This window comes from Ictalurus furcatus, chromosome 10 (assembly GCF_023375685.1).
Source record: "Ictalurus furcatus strain D&B chromosome 10, Billie_1.0, whole genome shotgun sequence".
NCBI classification, from domain to species: Eukaryota; Metazoa; Chordata; class Actinopteri; order Siluriformes; family Ictaluridae; genus Ictalurus; species Ictalurus furcatus.
The window spans coordinates 18006289-18019654 of record NC_071264.1 but is presented as its reverse complement, the minus strand read 5'-3'; the positions used below and the strand labels follow the sequence as shown (position 1 = coordinate 18019654).

General features: G+C 37.7%; 2 protein-coding genes across 2 annotated transcripts in view; both read right to left on the bottom strand.

The window, feature by feature from the left end:
- Positions 1-5021, bottom strand: part of map1sa (microtubule-associated protein 1Sa) — a 30230-nt gene extending 25209 nt beyond the window's left edge. Inside the window, exon 1 of the mRNA XM_053634733.1 lies at positions 4708-5021. Coding sequence (XP_053490708.1) covers positions 4708-4888 — 181 coding nt within the window. The 5' untranslated portion in view covers positions 4889-5021. The remainder of the gene's footprint in view (positions 1-4707) is intronic.
- Positions 5022-9507: 4486 nt separating this feature from the next.
- cart1 (cocaine- and amphetamine-regulated transcript 1) lies at positions 9508-12059 on the bottom strand. Its single transcript, XM_053635157.1, has 3 exons — positions 11692-12059; positions 11464-11547; positions 9508-9942 (listed from the first exon to the last, which is right to left on the bottom strand). The coding sequence occupies exons 1-3, from the start codon at positions 11887-11889 to the stop codon at positions 9835-9837; spliced, it is 390 nt and encodes a 129-aa protein (XP_053491132.1). The 5' UTR covers positions 11890-12059; the 3' UTR covers positions 9508-9834.
- Positions 12060-13366: the final 1307 nt, after the last annotated feature.

Genomic DNA, 13366 nt, shown 5'->3' with positions numbered 1-13366 from the left:
ATATATGAATAGAACAAGCTGACATTCAGATCACTGAAGCTGTAAGAGAACCTGAATCTTTATAAAAATACAGCAGAACCAAACAGGAAATAAGAAAAAGTAGAACAATAAACAAAATCGGTAAGAAGGAAAAAAAGATGAACAGTCCATGGAGGAGGAAGGCAGAGAAGCGAAAGGATTCAATTAAAACACCAACAGCAACTGCTTCCGAAACCAGAGGATGAATTGTAGCCTGGGTGCAGACAATCCTGCACGAATGAGACGCCACTGCTCATCAGCATCCGTTTGCACAATGCAAACACACAGCTGAGAGAAACAAGCTAACAGCCCAGCCAGTTCACATTCATCCTTTTTCTCGAGCATGCCGCTGAAAACCTCAGATGGCTTTAAAGAGCCAGCCATGCAAAGCATGAAAGCAGGCTTCCTATAATCTTCTTTCAGGAAAGTATTATTTATTTATTTTTAAAATCTTGCAGTCCTGCTGTGCACTTGCGGTCACATGCCAGTGACTGATTTCGGTTTGTGATCTGTGCAACAGAGTCGTCTGACCAGGAAAAGGAGGAAATGGTGGTCAGTGTGTTAAGATAAATAAATAAATAAACAAACAAATAAAGAGGAGGTGTGTCTTACTGCCAGTTACACAGGTGTCGAGAGATAAAAACTGAGAATCAGAGGATGGAGGAAGGAATGGGCACAACAGAGACGATGTACAGTAATTTGAAGACATGACTGAGGTGTGATACACACTCATGCAAACACGAACACACACACAGCTTCCTCTTTACACATGCCGCTGGACTTTGAGCTGATAAAAGAAGCACAATGAGGAAGCTGAATCCCCTGCACGTTGCACCCTTAACGCCCCCGCACGCTTCATTTGGAGATCTTCCACCAACAAGACGTTATCGCAAAAAAATTGTGATGTTACTGTGTGAACAATACCATTGTAAATGTGTAAACAATACACTGTACATGTGTAAAAATATGACAACTACATAAACAATTATGTAACTGTGTAAATAATGACAATTGAGTAAACAAAATGACATTATTGTGCAAGTAATATGCCACAATATGACGTATCTGCGTAAACAATACGCCGTAATTGTGTCAACAACGTGACTTAATCATGTACACGTAAACAGCCATCAAGTGGAGACTTTGGTTCCGTGTCACAGACGGCAGCTGGGTGAAGTCTGTGGATGAACACACTATAAACCAAGCATGTGACGGGTCACTACAAAAGAGGCATAGCCAAGCAATTCTCACACCATTTCAATAGCGCCCCCTGCAGTATTGGAGCACTCGTACACACTGACCTAGTGAGGTCACAAAAGGTGGTGTTGTCTTTGTAGAACCCTTACAGACATTACCTCCCCATTAAAGTACCCTGAAAACAAAATCAGTGGCAAACAAACTCCTCAGCACCAGTTGAGGAAATGGTCCCAATTTATAATTCAGAACGCCTGAATGTGGTACTCGTCTCAAGATCAGGGTGTAGTGTGGGAGGCGGAGCTTCACTAAACACGGAGGACAAAGTAGTGTTCTCTCGTTCACATCAGCCAGAATGACGCAAACCAGCTGCAGTATTTATAGAAACAGCTCTCCTCCAAATATCTCTCCCTCTTCTTACCTGTCTCTTCTCTCCCATTTCTCTCTCATCCTTCCATCTTTCTGTCCTACCCTCTCAAATCTCTCTTCCCTTTCCCCCAATCATTTCCCCTCAATCCCTCCCCATCCCTTTCTCTTGCTTTCCTCCAATCCTTTTCTTCTTCTCGCCCATTCCCCTCACTCCCTTCTCTCTCCATATCTTTGTGATTATCTCCCCCTCCTCTTTTCCTCTATATCCATCTCATTGCCCTCTCTCTTCCCTCTAATCTCTCCTGCTCCATCTTCTTTCACTCTGCCTCTTCCTCCATTTCTTTAATCTCTTTTCCTATCCATCTTTACAGCTCACCCTCATCTCTCACTTGCTCTCTATCATTTTCCCCCCTTTTCCTCTCTCTGCCTCCCTCCCTCCCTCTCTTTATAAATTTAACATGAGTGTAGAATAATCACTCCAGCTCATGTAATAAAATTTTAAAAACAGTAAATGACATTATTTCACCACTGTTCACTAGCTTCTCGGGTTAGGCAAAAGAAATTCAGAGCTTGATGCATGTTCAAACTTCACAGATTTCACAGTGGTGTGATGCACATGAACATGAAAAATAAAGTCTGCTGCAAAGCAGTCATATAAATCATGCTTATAATACACAGTCTACACGCAGTTAAACAGACAGAATTTGTTTTATTTATTTAGAGAGACAGGAGGACAGAACACTACATCTCATAGCCAAAACATTCACCAATAAAATGATTACCTTTTCAAGGTCATAAACTTTGTTAGAAAGAGGATAACAATCATGAACTTATTCATTTTCTTTAGTCTGTATTAGTGCAGTTAACTAGTCAACTACCTCACCATGAGTTATTACATTCCATGTACATGCATGATTTCAGCAACAGTAACAAGTAACATTATTGCCCAGTTAGATATGATGCTGTAAAGCATTAAATCCAAACAATCAGCTCAAACGATTCCTCAAACCAATTCTGCAGAGCATGTGATCTGATGATTTAGTTCCCCTCGTCAGAAACAGTATGGAAGAAAACTCTGCAAAGCATTGGGACTTCGCAATATTCAGAAACGCCGCAATATTTCAATAACAGACAGACAACATAAAAAAAATATATATATAAATAAAAACATTCCACAGATTCGGGCCAAGAAGCGTCAAGTGCCATCACAAAACACTTCAGTCAAAGCCCTCTTCGATTCACGTGCATCAGACATGAGTACAGCTAAAAGATCTCATTTACCAACAAACATCACTGCGAAAGACCATTTCCTACAACTGCAATTTCACCAATTCAAGTAGCTTTCCGTGAAAAGAAAGCACAAAATGATCTGCAAATCGCATTACAAATTTTGAAAAAAGTCACAGCAAAATCAAACATTTTGGCCACAACGATCACAAAATAAAAAACACTGGACAGGCCACGCCCAGAGAAGCAAACAACAAGCAACACACAATCCATCACCTGCTAGTGTGAATGTTCACGTTCACTGCCTTCACTCATTAACTGTCCTCATCTTGTTTATCCTGGTGAGGGTTGCAGTGGTTTAAATGATTTATTTCCAGCCAATTTCACTAGAAAATAACACAAACCACAGAAATGGTATGAGTGCATTTCAGAATTGTTCTGTACGAAGGCTGTGTTCTACCACATGGTTATAATTATTTTCAAGTGGCCCAGCTTCAGCATTTCTGCTGTTCATTATTAGAACTGTGCAGTCATGGAGAAGACACGTCGACTCAGCAGTTTCCTGTCAGATCTGAGAGTGTAAGTTGATGCACTGCATATATAACCTATGTTTGCAGATGTACGCTGTGTGCCATTAGGACTAGATATATTTTCTAGCATCCTTAAAGGGTCTATAAAATGAAAATTAGCCCCAGTGTTTGAAGACAAGTGCTCATATACATACGTACGTACATACAATACTCACTGTTTAAAGTGGTTTGAGAGCCATGATTTGATCAGCATTTCCAGTTGAAACAGGAAGTCAGAGTGATGGGGTGTTGAAGTGCTTGCTGTCACAACAGCCAATAACATTTGAGATACTTCATACCCTGCGCTGAATTTAAACAATCCTGACAGTAGCTTAATGAACTAGCTAAATATGGAGAACCACGACAAGATTAACAAGTCTTTTTTCAGCTTTGGAGGCTCTCTCATTGCCGCCTTCACCCATGCCCGTTCACTCAAACCAGGATGATATCCTAGATGATGAGATGTTTTTGGAGTTAGGCTGTACATGTTTGAGCCAAGGTCGAGCGTCAGCAGTGTGGTGATGAAGAGCCACAGGGCCATCACCAAGAGACATGTGATGTGTCAGAGTGGTAGATAAAAAGAGACTACCTCCAACTGTTTATTCTCCAGCAAGTGATGGCTGGAAAAGGGAATAATGTGGGAGAAGACACACAGCAAAACCATGTGTTGTTCCTAAATGCACCATCATATTTGGTGTCCATAACATGAAGGGACAGGCACAAAAAGCTCTGAAACAGCAAGTTTGATTTCAGGGACAGCTTAAAACATCCTTTTAAAAAAACCTACCCTAAAATCAGGTACATTTTACACTCACAAATATCACTTCATTCACTTGAAGTCAAGTCACTTCACTTCATTCAATCTATTCGGAAATAGAGAAGTCCAGCCAGTGCACTTTATTTCTTACCATGGGCTAAATCCCAAATACACCACATAAGCTAAAAACAATGACTTCTATATTCTACGAAAACTAATGGATTATGTCTACAGCTCCCCACTCACTAGGGCGTAGGATGTATACAGTATGTGCACTACATAGTGTGCCATGAGGGAGTGCTTCTTCTTTAGTGCCCTAGACTAAAATAAAGAAGCATTTCGGATTCAGCCAGTAATCACAGAACTCTTGTTATTGTTAAAGGATGTTTGTGTGCAGCGAAAAAGCTGTCACATCCTATTATAAGTGGAAGATGTAGCCGATTTTATTTTAAAGTGAGCTTAAAGTCTTCACTATTAATCATCTGTAAATCGGATCAGACCCTAAATACGAAGGAAGCCCTGCTGCCTCCTGATTCACTGCAACGATTTATCAGGAAAAAACACAAACTTTACCTCGTTCAATCTCCGAAACTAGATACTCCACAGAGCCGGCAGCGGTGTGTTCCCCGACCACGACCAGTAAAGAATATTTCTCGCTGCTAAAACCGGGATGGGATGAAATTGCACTCGCGTTTTCCATCGTTTTCACTCCGTCGATGCTCTGCGACGCCATGTTGAGAACTTTTAGTAGCATGAAGCACAATAACCACGCCCCCTTATTTAAACCAGGGATGTATAAAATGATGGACAGGCCAGTTGAGCCAATCAAATCTCGCAGAAGCGACGCCCGGATTCTGCACCGACGTTGTCGCTAATTTTGACTTTTGCACGATTAAATGTGGGGGAAAAAAATAAGGATTTTTTTTAGTAAGCAGTATTTTTTACATAAATGTTTTTACATAAATGTAAAAATTAAAACCTCATCCACGGTTTGAATGACTTTTTTGTAATGGTAATGAAAAGTTAAAATCTTGGCAAAAATTGGCAAAAAAAAATTATACATAATTTTTTAAATATTCATTGCTTATGTATTTTAAAAAGGAAACTGGGTATTACGTTCAACCTTTAATTTTAATAAAAAAGTAAAAATAACTTTTTAAAAAATCTCATTAGGCTATATTACCATGTTTATACATATATACCATAATCACTATTTTTGTGTATTTTTAAGAATATTTAATGTTAATGAAAATAAAATAAATAAATAAAATAAAATTTAATCCAACCCACTGTTTTGTAAAGTGTAAAAAATTTTTAATATGGAAAGTAAAAAAGAGGTATAAGCGCCTTTCATGGTAGATATTACCATGACCTGCCTGTGATACTACTGTCACTCCTGATTGTAGGTGCAAATTTTCTACTACATAAAAAAGTACACAATGTCTAGCAAGTGGTTCTTTTAAGACACACACACACACACAGACACACACACACACACACTTTTATTGTGATATTTTATGTCTCATTAAACATTTAATATAATAATTGTTATTCTAAATAACAATAAAGTTGATTAGAGTTTATTCTTTAGGTTCTATTCTTTATTCAATATATATTGTATGGGGCGCACAGTGGTTAGCATGTTCGTCTCACACCTCCAGAGTTGGGGGTTCGATTCCCTCCATGTGTGCGGAGCTTGCATGTTCTCCCTGTGCTGCGGGGGTTTATTCCGGGTATGCCGGCTTCCTCCCCCAGTCCAAAGACATGCATGGTAGGCTGATTGGCAGGGTGTGTGAATGTGTACGTGAGTGTGCCCTGTGATGGATTGGCACTTTGTGCCCGATGCTCCCTGGGATAGGCTCCAGGTTCCCTGCAACCCAGTAGGATAAGCGGTATAGAAAATGGATTGATGTATTGTATGGAATGCAGAGCTGATAAAATGGTCCATCAGCTGTTCCAGTACTTCATTACTTATTTATTTTACACAAGCCGTATTGATTTCTGGATTCTGATTGGTCTGAAGAATGACTGTTTATAGCTGCCATAACATAAGTGAGAACAGGAACTCATTTGTCTCACAGAGCATTAAACTTAACTATAAATGTATAAAAGTATGACGTGCCATTCTTTAATGAATTAAACCATTTTAATGATTGCCAAATTGCTGTGGAATAAAGCACTTTGCTGGACATGGACATGCTGTTATAGGAAAATAATCAAACCTTTGAGGTGGTAACAGTAACACTGCCACTGTCATCACACCACCTTGTTGTTGATTATTTTCTTATAACAGCATGAAACAGAGTGTTTTATTCCTTGAATAAATGAGATATTATTGGGGTAGTGTTATACCAGACATTGGATGTTTATTTTCAGCTACTGTTCCTCTTTTCTTATGCAACGTTTGCTCTTTCAGCAGCGCAAAATCATGGTCACATTATAGTATGAGAAACTGTGGCTTTTACAAGACATGTAGTGCACTATACATCTAATAAGGAGTCATTTGGAATTCAGCTACATATTTTCTTAATAATTTTAAAAACTAGAGTCATTTGGGATTTAGTGTAATAGTGCAAAATATAGGGCTTAAAATAATGTCTATAGTCTACATAGTGCACTATATGACTAATAAGAAGTTATTTGGGATTCAGCTCCACTCTCTGTTACCAAAACGAGAGTACTACACGGGATTTGGAATAATGGTATCTATACTACAATCAGTGCACTACTGTACTTGTTCATTAAGCAGCCACCTGGTTCTCAGCTCCATGAGTAGATATAAGGAAGGTGAGTACACCTTCTGTATATAGTGTGATTAGTGTGATGGGGGGCATGGTGGCTTAGTGGTTAGCGTGTTTGTCTCACACTTCCAGGGTTGAGGTTTCGATTCCCGCTGTGGCCCTGTGTGTGCAGAGTTTGCATGTTTTCCCCCGGGTACTCCAGTTTCCTCCCCCAGTCCAAAGACATGCACTGTAGGCTAATTGACATATCCAAAAGTGTCCATAGTGTATGAATGTGTGTGTGATTGTGCCCTGTGATGGATTGGCACCCCGTCCAGGTTGTTCCCCACGTTGTGCCCCATACCTCCTGGTATAGGCTCCAGGTTCCCCATGACTCAGTAAGGATAAATGGAACAGAAAATGGAGAGATAGAAAATGTAAAGTGTGTTAGTAAGGTGTTGGGCCACCACAAGCCACCATGATAGCTGTCAATGCAAAGGTGTTGGGCCACCACAAGCCACCATGATAGCTTCAATGCAATTTGGCACCAATTCTAAATGTCTCTAGAAACTGTAGTGGATTGATGAACACTGTTCTTTCAAAATATATTCCCTCAGTTGGTGTTTTGATGAAGGTAACTGAGAGCACTGTTCAACTTGGATCAGCTTTTTGAGGTGTGTGTGGAAGCCATAGCGTCATTGTTTAAGGTTTACATAATTTTCATCCTCATCAGACCATTCAGTGAACCCTAGTGCATTACACTTTCCTTTGAAGTCCTCACAGGACTTCAACAATGTCTGCTTTTAAAAAAAAAAACCCATTCATCAACCCTCCTATGTGGAACATCAGGGAGAGGAGATGTTTGTGAGGGTCATCACAAAGGACAGTATGCAACATGCAAATGACCCAGTACTACAGAAGGCAGGGCAACAAGGCCTCCAAAATTAGATACAGATAGATATAGATACACTATATGGCCAAATGTACAGTATGTGGACATCTTAACATCACACTCATGCATGGGTGTTCCTCTTCCCCAAACTGTTGCCACAAAGGTGGATGCACACAATTGTATAGAATGCCTTTGTATGCTGTAACATTGAAATGTTCCCTTCGTTGGGAGGGCCAAACCTGTTTCATCATGACAATGCCCCGTGCACAAAGCAAGATCCATAAAGACATGCAAAGGTTGGAGTGGAAGATCCCGAGTGGCCTGCACAAAGGCCTGACCTCATAGATAGATAGATAGATAGATAGATAGATAGATAGATAGATAGATAGATGGATGGAAGATGGATGGAAGATAAATAGATCGATAGATAGATAGATAGATGGAAGGTGGATCGATGGATTTATGGATGATAGATGGCTAGATGAATGGCTGGATAGATGGATGGATGGATGGATGGATGGATGATAGATGGCTAGATGAATGGGTGGATAGATAGATAGACAGAGAGAGAGATGGATGGATGGATGGATAGTGGGTTGCATAAGTGTCTAATGCTAAAACCTACAATCTAAACTCAGTCTAAAAGCTGTTTTGATTTAATAAAAACACAATATTGATATTTCATTATGATTTGTTACTTATCTGAAGCTTTATAGTACACACAGCTTCAGAAACTATTCACTTTGCACCATCTAGTGGTGTCTGAGTACAGAATCTGTTTAAATGCTTTTCAAAGTCCTGGTTATTTCTAGACTTGATTATTTAAACTCACTTCTCACTTCTCACTGGTTATGTGATTTCTCGTTTACAGATTATTCAGAACACTTCATGACATCTCAGGTCTTCACCTTCTGTCTTATTGGCGTATCCTTCTTTGAGGTCTAAAAACACATAATGCAAGATCTTGCTGCTTCAGTGTTCCTCAGTGGTGAAACACGCTTCAACCTAACGCAAAGGAAAGCGATTTAAGTGTATTATTCCTTTTAACCCACAGCAATTTGCCAACAATAACAATACATTATTAATTAGAACACAATGTGTCACTTTTTATGCATTTGGTTAAGTTTAATTTTGTGAAATGTTCATGAAACAAGTTAGTTCTAGTTCTCAGCTATAAACAGTAGTTTTCTCACCGGCCTCTCTTTTTTTCTCTATCTTTAGAAGTTAATAAGACAAGACATTCATCTTGTCATGTTACAGAGAAACTGAAAAACACAACATCCACCATCTTTAGACTTTACAGTGGTGGAAAACCCTCTAACTGATACTGGAGACTCCTTCCAAAAATGCAAAATAACTCCTTACACAGAAGGTTCACCATATCTATGATTATAAATATATCTTCATTAAATAACAGCACATTGTTAGTCCATTTATTAATTATCTAAGATTCTGTGGAGTGTATGTCATGTACAGTTTATAAATAAAAATGTTAATTTTATTTAATTTTTTAAATATAAGTTATATATTCCACCATTTGTCCTTTGTCTTTCAGATTATGATTGCTTGTAGATTCACAATTCTTTAATTAATTAAAAAATTGTAATTATTGGCAAATTGCTGTGGAATAAAACACTTTGGGAGATGCTGTTATAGGAAAATAATCAAACCTTTGGGGTGGTAACTGTAACACTGCTTCATCACACCACCTTGTCATTGATTATTTTCCTATAACAGTCTCTCTTTATTCACTTGATGCTTTCAACGGTTTGTAGGATTTGTAAGTCGCGCTCACTAGCACAGAAGTGACCAGAGGTCAGAACTGACTGGAGGTCAGTTTAAGGTGGTCAGTTTAATTCCCAGGAGTAGCAGAGAGCCACTGTTAGATCCTAAAATGAGACACTTTACTATCAGATGTATGTGATTGGATTGAAAACCTGTATAAAAAAGGTTGACTCCATTGGCAAGATCTCTTGACATGCCATAAGAACACCATTAAAGGTGATATTTATAAAATGCATTTATTTAATTTATGGATGCCACTATTTACAGTTGGGAGATATAGTAAAGGAGAAAAGCCACATCGCCTCACAGACACTTCAGGATGGAGAAGCTGCACGTGGTTCCACCAGGACAGGTACACACCTTCCCAAAACGAGCACCTTTACGAATGACACACTGCTCACCTGCGTCACACTGAAACATTAATTACACTGAGGGTTAAACAGTTAGTCTTCATGAATCACACTGGTTTAATAAGCTGTTCAGTGTGTGTGAGTGAGTGTATGTTGATCCAACGTATAAGGCGTATACTTTCTGTGTGTATGAGTCAGTCCTATGAAGGAGGCGTGTCCTCTCTGTGTGTATGTGTCAGTCCCATGAAGGAAGCATAGCCTCTGTGTGTTTATCTCTGTGTGTATATCAGTCTTAGTGAAGGAGGTGTGACTTGTGTGTTCAGTGTATTAAACGTCATATCATATAGAAACAGCGTTAAATCATATTGCATTATGTTGAATAGTTGGCTACTTGAAATGTTTAATGCATCTTAGATTACATATCGAGATTCACATCGTATAATCTCAGGAGCAATGCACACCACTAATACTGATCAAGTACTGACCAGTATTAACCATTATGGAAACTTTACCTCTAATACACATAAAATACATTCTTTCATAAGATGAACATAACAAATGACTGTGAGAGTGTGTATGAGTATGCACAGAAGTATACAGGAGGATGAGAATAGTATATGCATGAACATGTTGTGTTAAAGCATGAGGTAAAGCTATGCACACAAGAACATTATGTGTGTATGTCAAGAGTGGAATATAAGGTAATATATAGGTTTTATATATATATTATATATATAATGTAATTGCATTTATTAAATACTCCAAAATAAGTATTATTTTGAGCTATTTATACTTTAATTGAGTATTATTGGATTATTGAATTGAATACTTAATTACATTTCCAAGCAAACATTTTTTGTAAATTTAAATTTAAATGTAAATTTCTCTCATCCAAGCAATGGCTATAGACTATACATCAGTAGGCTCAGTTTAGCATCCAGTCATTTCAGTTTATTATCTGGTTATTCAGTGTAGGAAACAAAATCAAGAATCATGCCAATTCATCAAATTCAGCCTTCTCATGCTACACAATGTTATTAGTGCTACAGCTGTCTGTGCGTGTTTGAACATGGATAATTCACTGGACTGCAGTGGGAATGAGTACTCCTGGCCCTACCTCAATAAAATGTTTCAATATGATTGTATAAAATAAGGTGTCTCTTTTGCCTCCCTAGACGGCATGAACTCCATCTAATCTGAAAAAAGGTGAGGAATTTTTTCCCCATTTGCTAACAAAAGGAATTTAGCCTGTTTTCTTTGCTAATGCCTGGTTAGAGTAGCACTGATTCCAGTAGCTAACAGACAGCAAGTTAATTTCTAGCTATCATGCATGTGAGCGGCAAACTTGCAGAGACTGAAGGATGTTTTCAGGCCACGATGTAGTCGCTTTAGTTTTAGCAGCTTTTTGACTTGAGTAAACGTTTTGACTAGATACTCCATTTTTAACTGAGTAAGATTTTGACACACACACAATATAATTTATATATATATATATATATATATATATATATATATATATATATATATATATATATATATATATAGCTAGATAGATATATACTTTGTCTAAAATTTGACTCACCGAAGGAACCCAGCCTAACCTCTTCTCAGTGGATGGATTTTGTTTATTCCTCAGTTTTTCAAGGACTTCCTGAAGAGCTTCGATCTATAAGAACACAGGATTAAGATCTTTCTTTTTTTTAATCTAATCTGTCTCTATAAAGCATGTACTTTCAGAAACACCTCAGCTGTGTTGGAAAAGAATGACATGTAATTTAGTCTTTTATTAAGCCTTAAAAAGAAAACTCACCAGCTCTTTTTCCTCCTGCGCCTTGATGTCATCTTCAACTGAACGGATCTCGACTAAATCTTCACAGTTTCCAATCCAGAGTAAGACATAGCAGGTGAGTGTGAGAATCAGGAGACGCTCGTTGATCATGATGCCGATGAGCACAGTATCTGGATTTAGTCTGATAATACTGAAGCTGTATGAGAAGTCCAACCTCATTTCTTACTTTTATACCTCCACAATCACATCAGTTCAATAAACAATTAATAATAGGGAACAGAAAAGGGTTAGATGCAAAAAGGTGAGGTCATGAACTTATCTACAAACCCCTGACACATCCTAATGGAGCAAACACCAAACCGGAGCTATTTTAAGTCCTTCGTGTAATTTAGTTTAGGATATGAGGACGACTCTGGACGTCACACACTCCTCTCTGACCTGCGAGTGTCAAATACCACCATTCAATTACAAAATCCACTTCTGCACATATCTGCTCCATGACACTGTCAATTTATTTCAGGTACTATAACTGATATGAATCATGCATATAATTAATGCCAAATTTCTGATTTTAAAATCAAAGAATTCATGCAACAGTGAAGGATTTCAAATAGTAATAACACCTCTTCTAAAAATAAGTTTAAAAATAATTGTTTAATCAAATTTAAAAGAAAAGGTAGGGTTTTGATCATTATTAATTAGCTCATTTTCATGTTTATAGTCTATGTCTTGCAATGTCACAGCAATGATAAAAATAAAAAATAAGAAAAGGCATCAGTTGTATTATTATATTTTGTTTATAGGAATGTGCTACTTATACATTACTTCTTAAGTAATATTCTCAAAAACATGCAACAGAGATTAATGTCTACTGTTTATATTTATTTATATGTGTATATATACATATACATATATGTATGTGTGTGTGTGTGTGTGTGTGTGTGTGTGTGTGTGTGTGTGTGTATATATATATATATATATATACACACACACACACACACATATACACACATATGCATATATAAATAAATATAAACATATATACACAGTATGTGATTGTGCCCTGGGATGGATTGGCACTCTGTCCAGGGTGTACCCCGCCTTGTGCCCCACCCATGCTCCCTGGGATAGACTCCAGGTTTCCCCGTGACCCTGAAGGAAGGATAAGCGGTATAGAAGATGGATGGATGGATGGATATATACACAGTACTGCGTAAAAGTTTTAGGCACCCTATTTTTTTTAGTACAAACTTTGTTATAGATTTTTATTTTATTACTTCTACATTATCGAGTCAGTACAAAAACATTTTAGATTTCCAAACATTAGTTTTCTAGCACAAAATTAAATGTTACAGAAAAATGCTTGCATGTCAGTAAAGAAAGCAGCACATTATGTAAGAAACCACTTTTCAGACAAAAAACACAATGAAGGCTGCTGGGTTTTGCTACAAAAATAAGAAGCAAGTGTGACAGTCAAAGTCATCAGAAGATCCGTGTCTGATTCTGCAAGATTCTCAATAAAACTTACAGCTCATTTCCTTATAAAACTGCAACAATTCTACCTAGGACTGCAATTTTTATTTTTTTTGTTACACCAAATATTGACTTTGTTTCTTTACTACTGTTTCCTACTCTTTACAGTATTTTTTTTTAATGTAGAAACATTTAATTTCATTATTTTGAAGGCATCTTTGCT

Bases quoted from the DNA above. Each gene is read 5' to 3' on its own strand.
- cart1 (XM_053635157.1), bottom strand. From the start codon at position 11,889: ATGAGGTTGGACTTCTCATACAGCTTCAGTATTATCAGACTAAATCCA. The intron at 11,548-11,691 runs GTGAGTTTTCTT...GTGTTCTTATAG, and splicing joins CGCAGGAGGAAAAAGAGCTG to ATCGAAGCTCTTCAGGAAGT. The intron at 9,943-11,463 runs GTGAGTCAAATT...TTAATGTTTCAG, and splicing joins GGTTAGGCTGGGTTCCTTCG to TGTGACGCAGGTGAGCAGTG.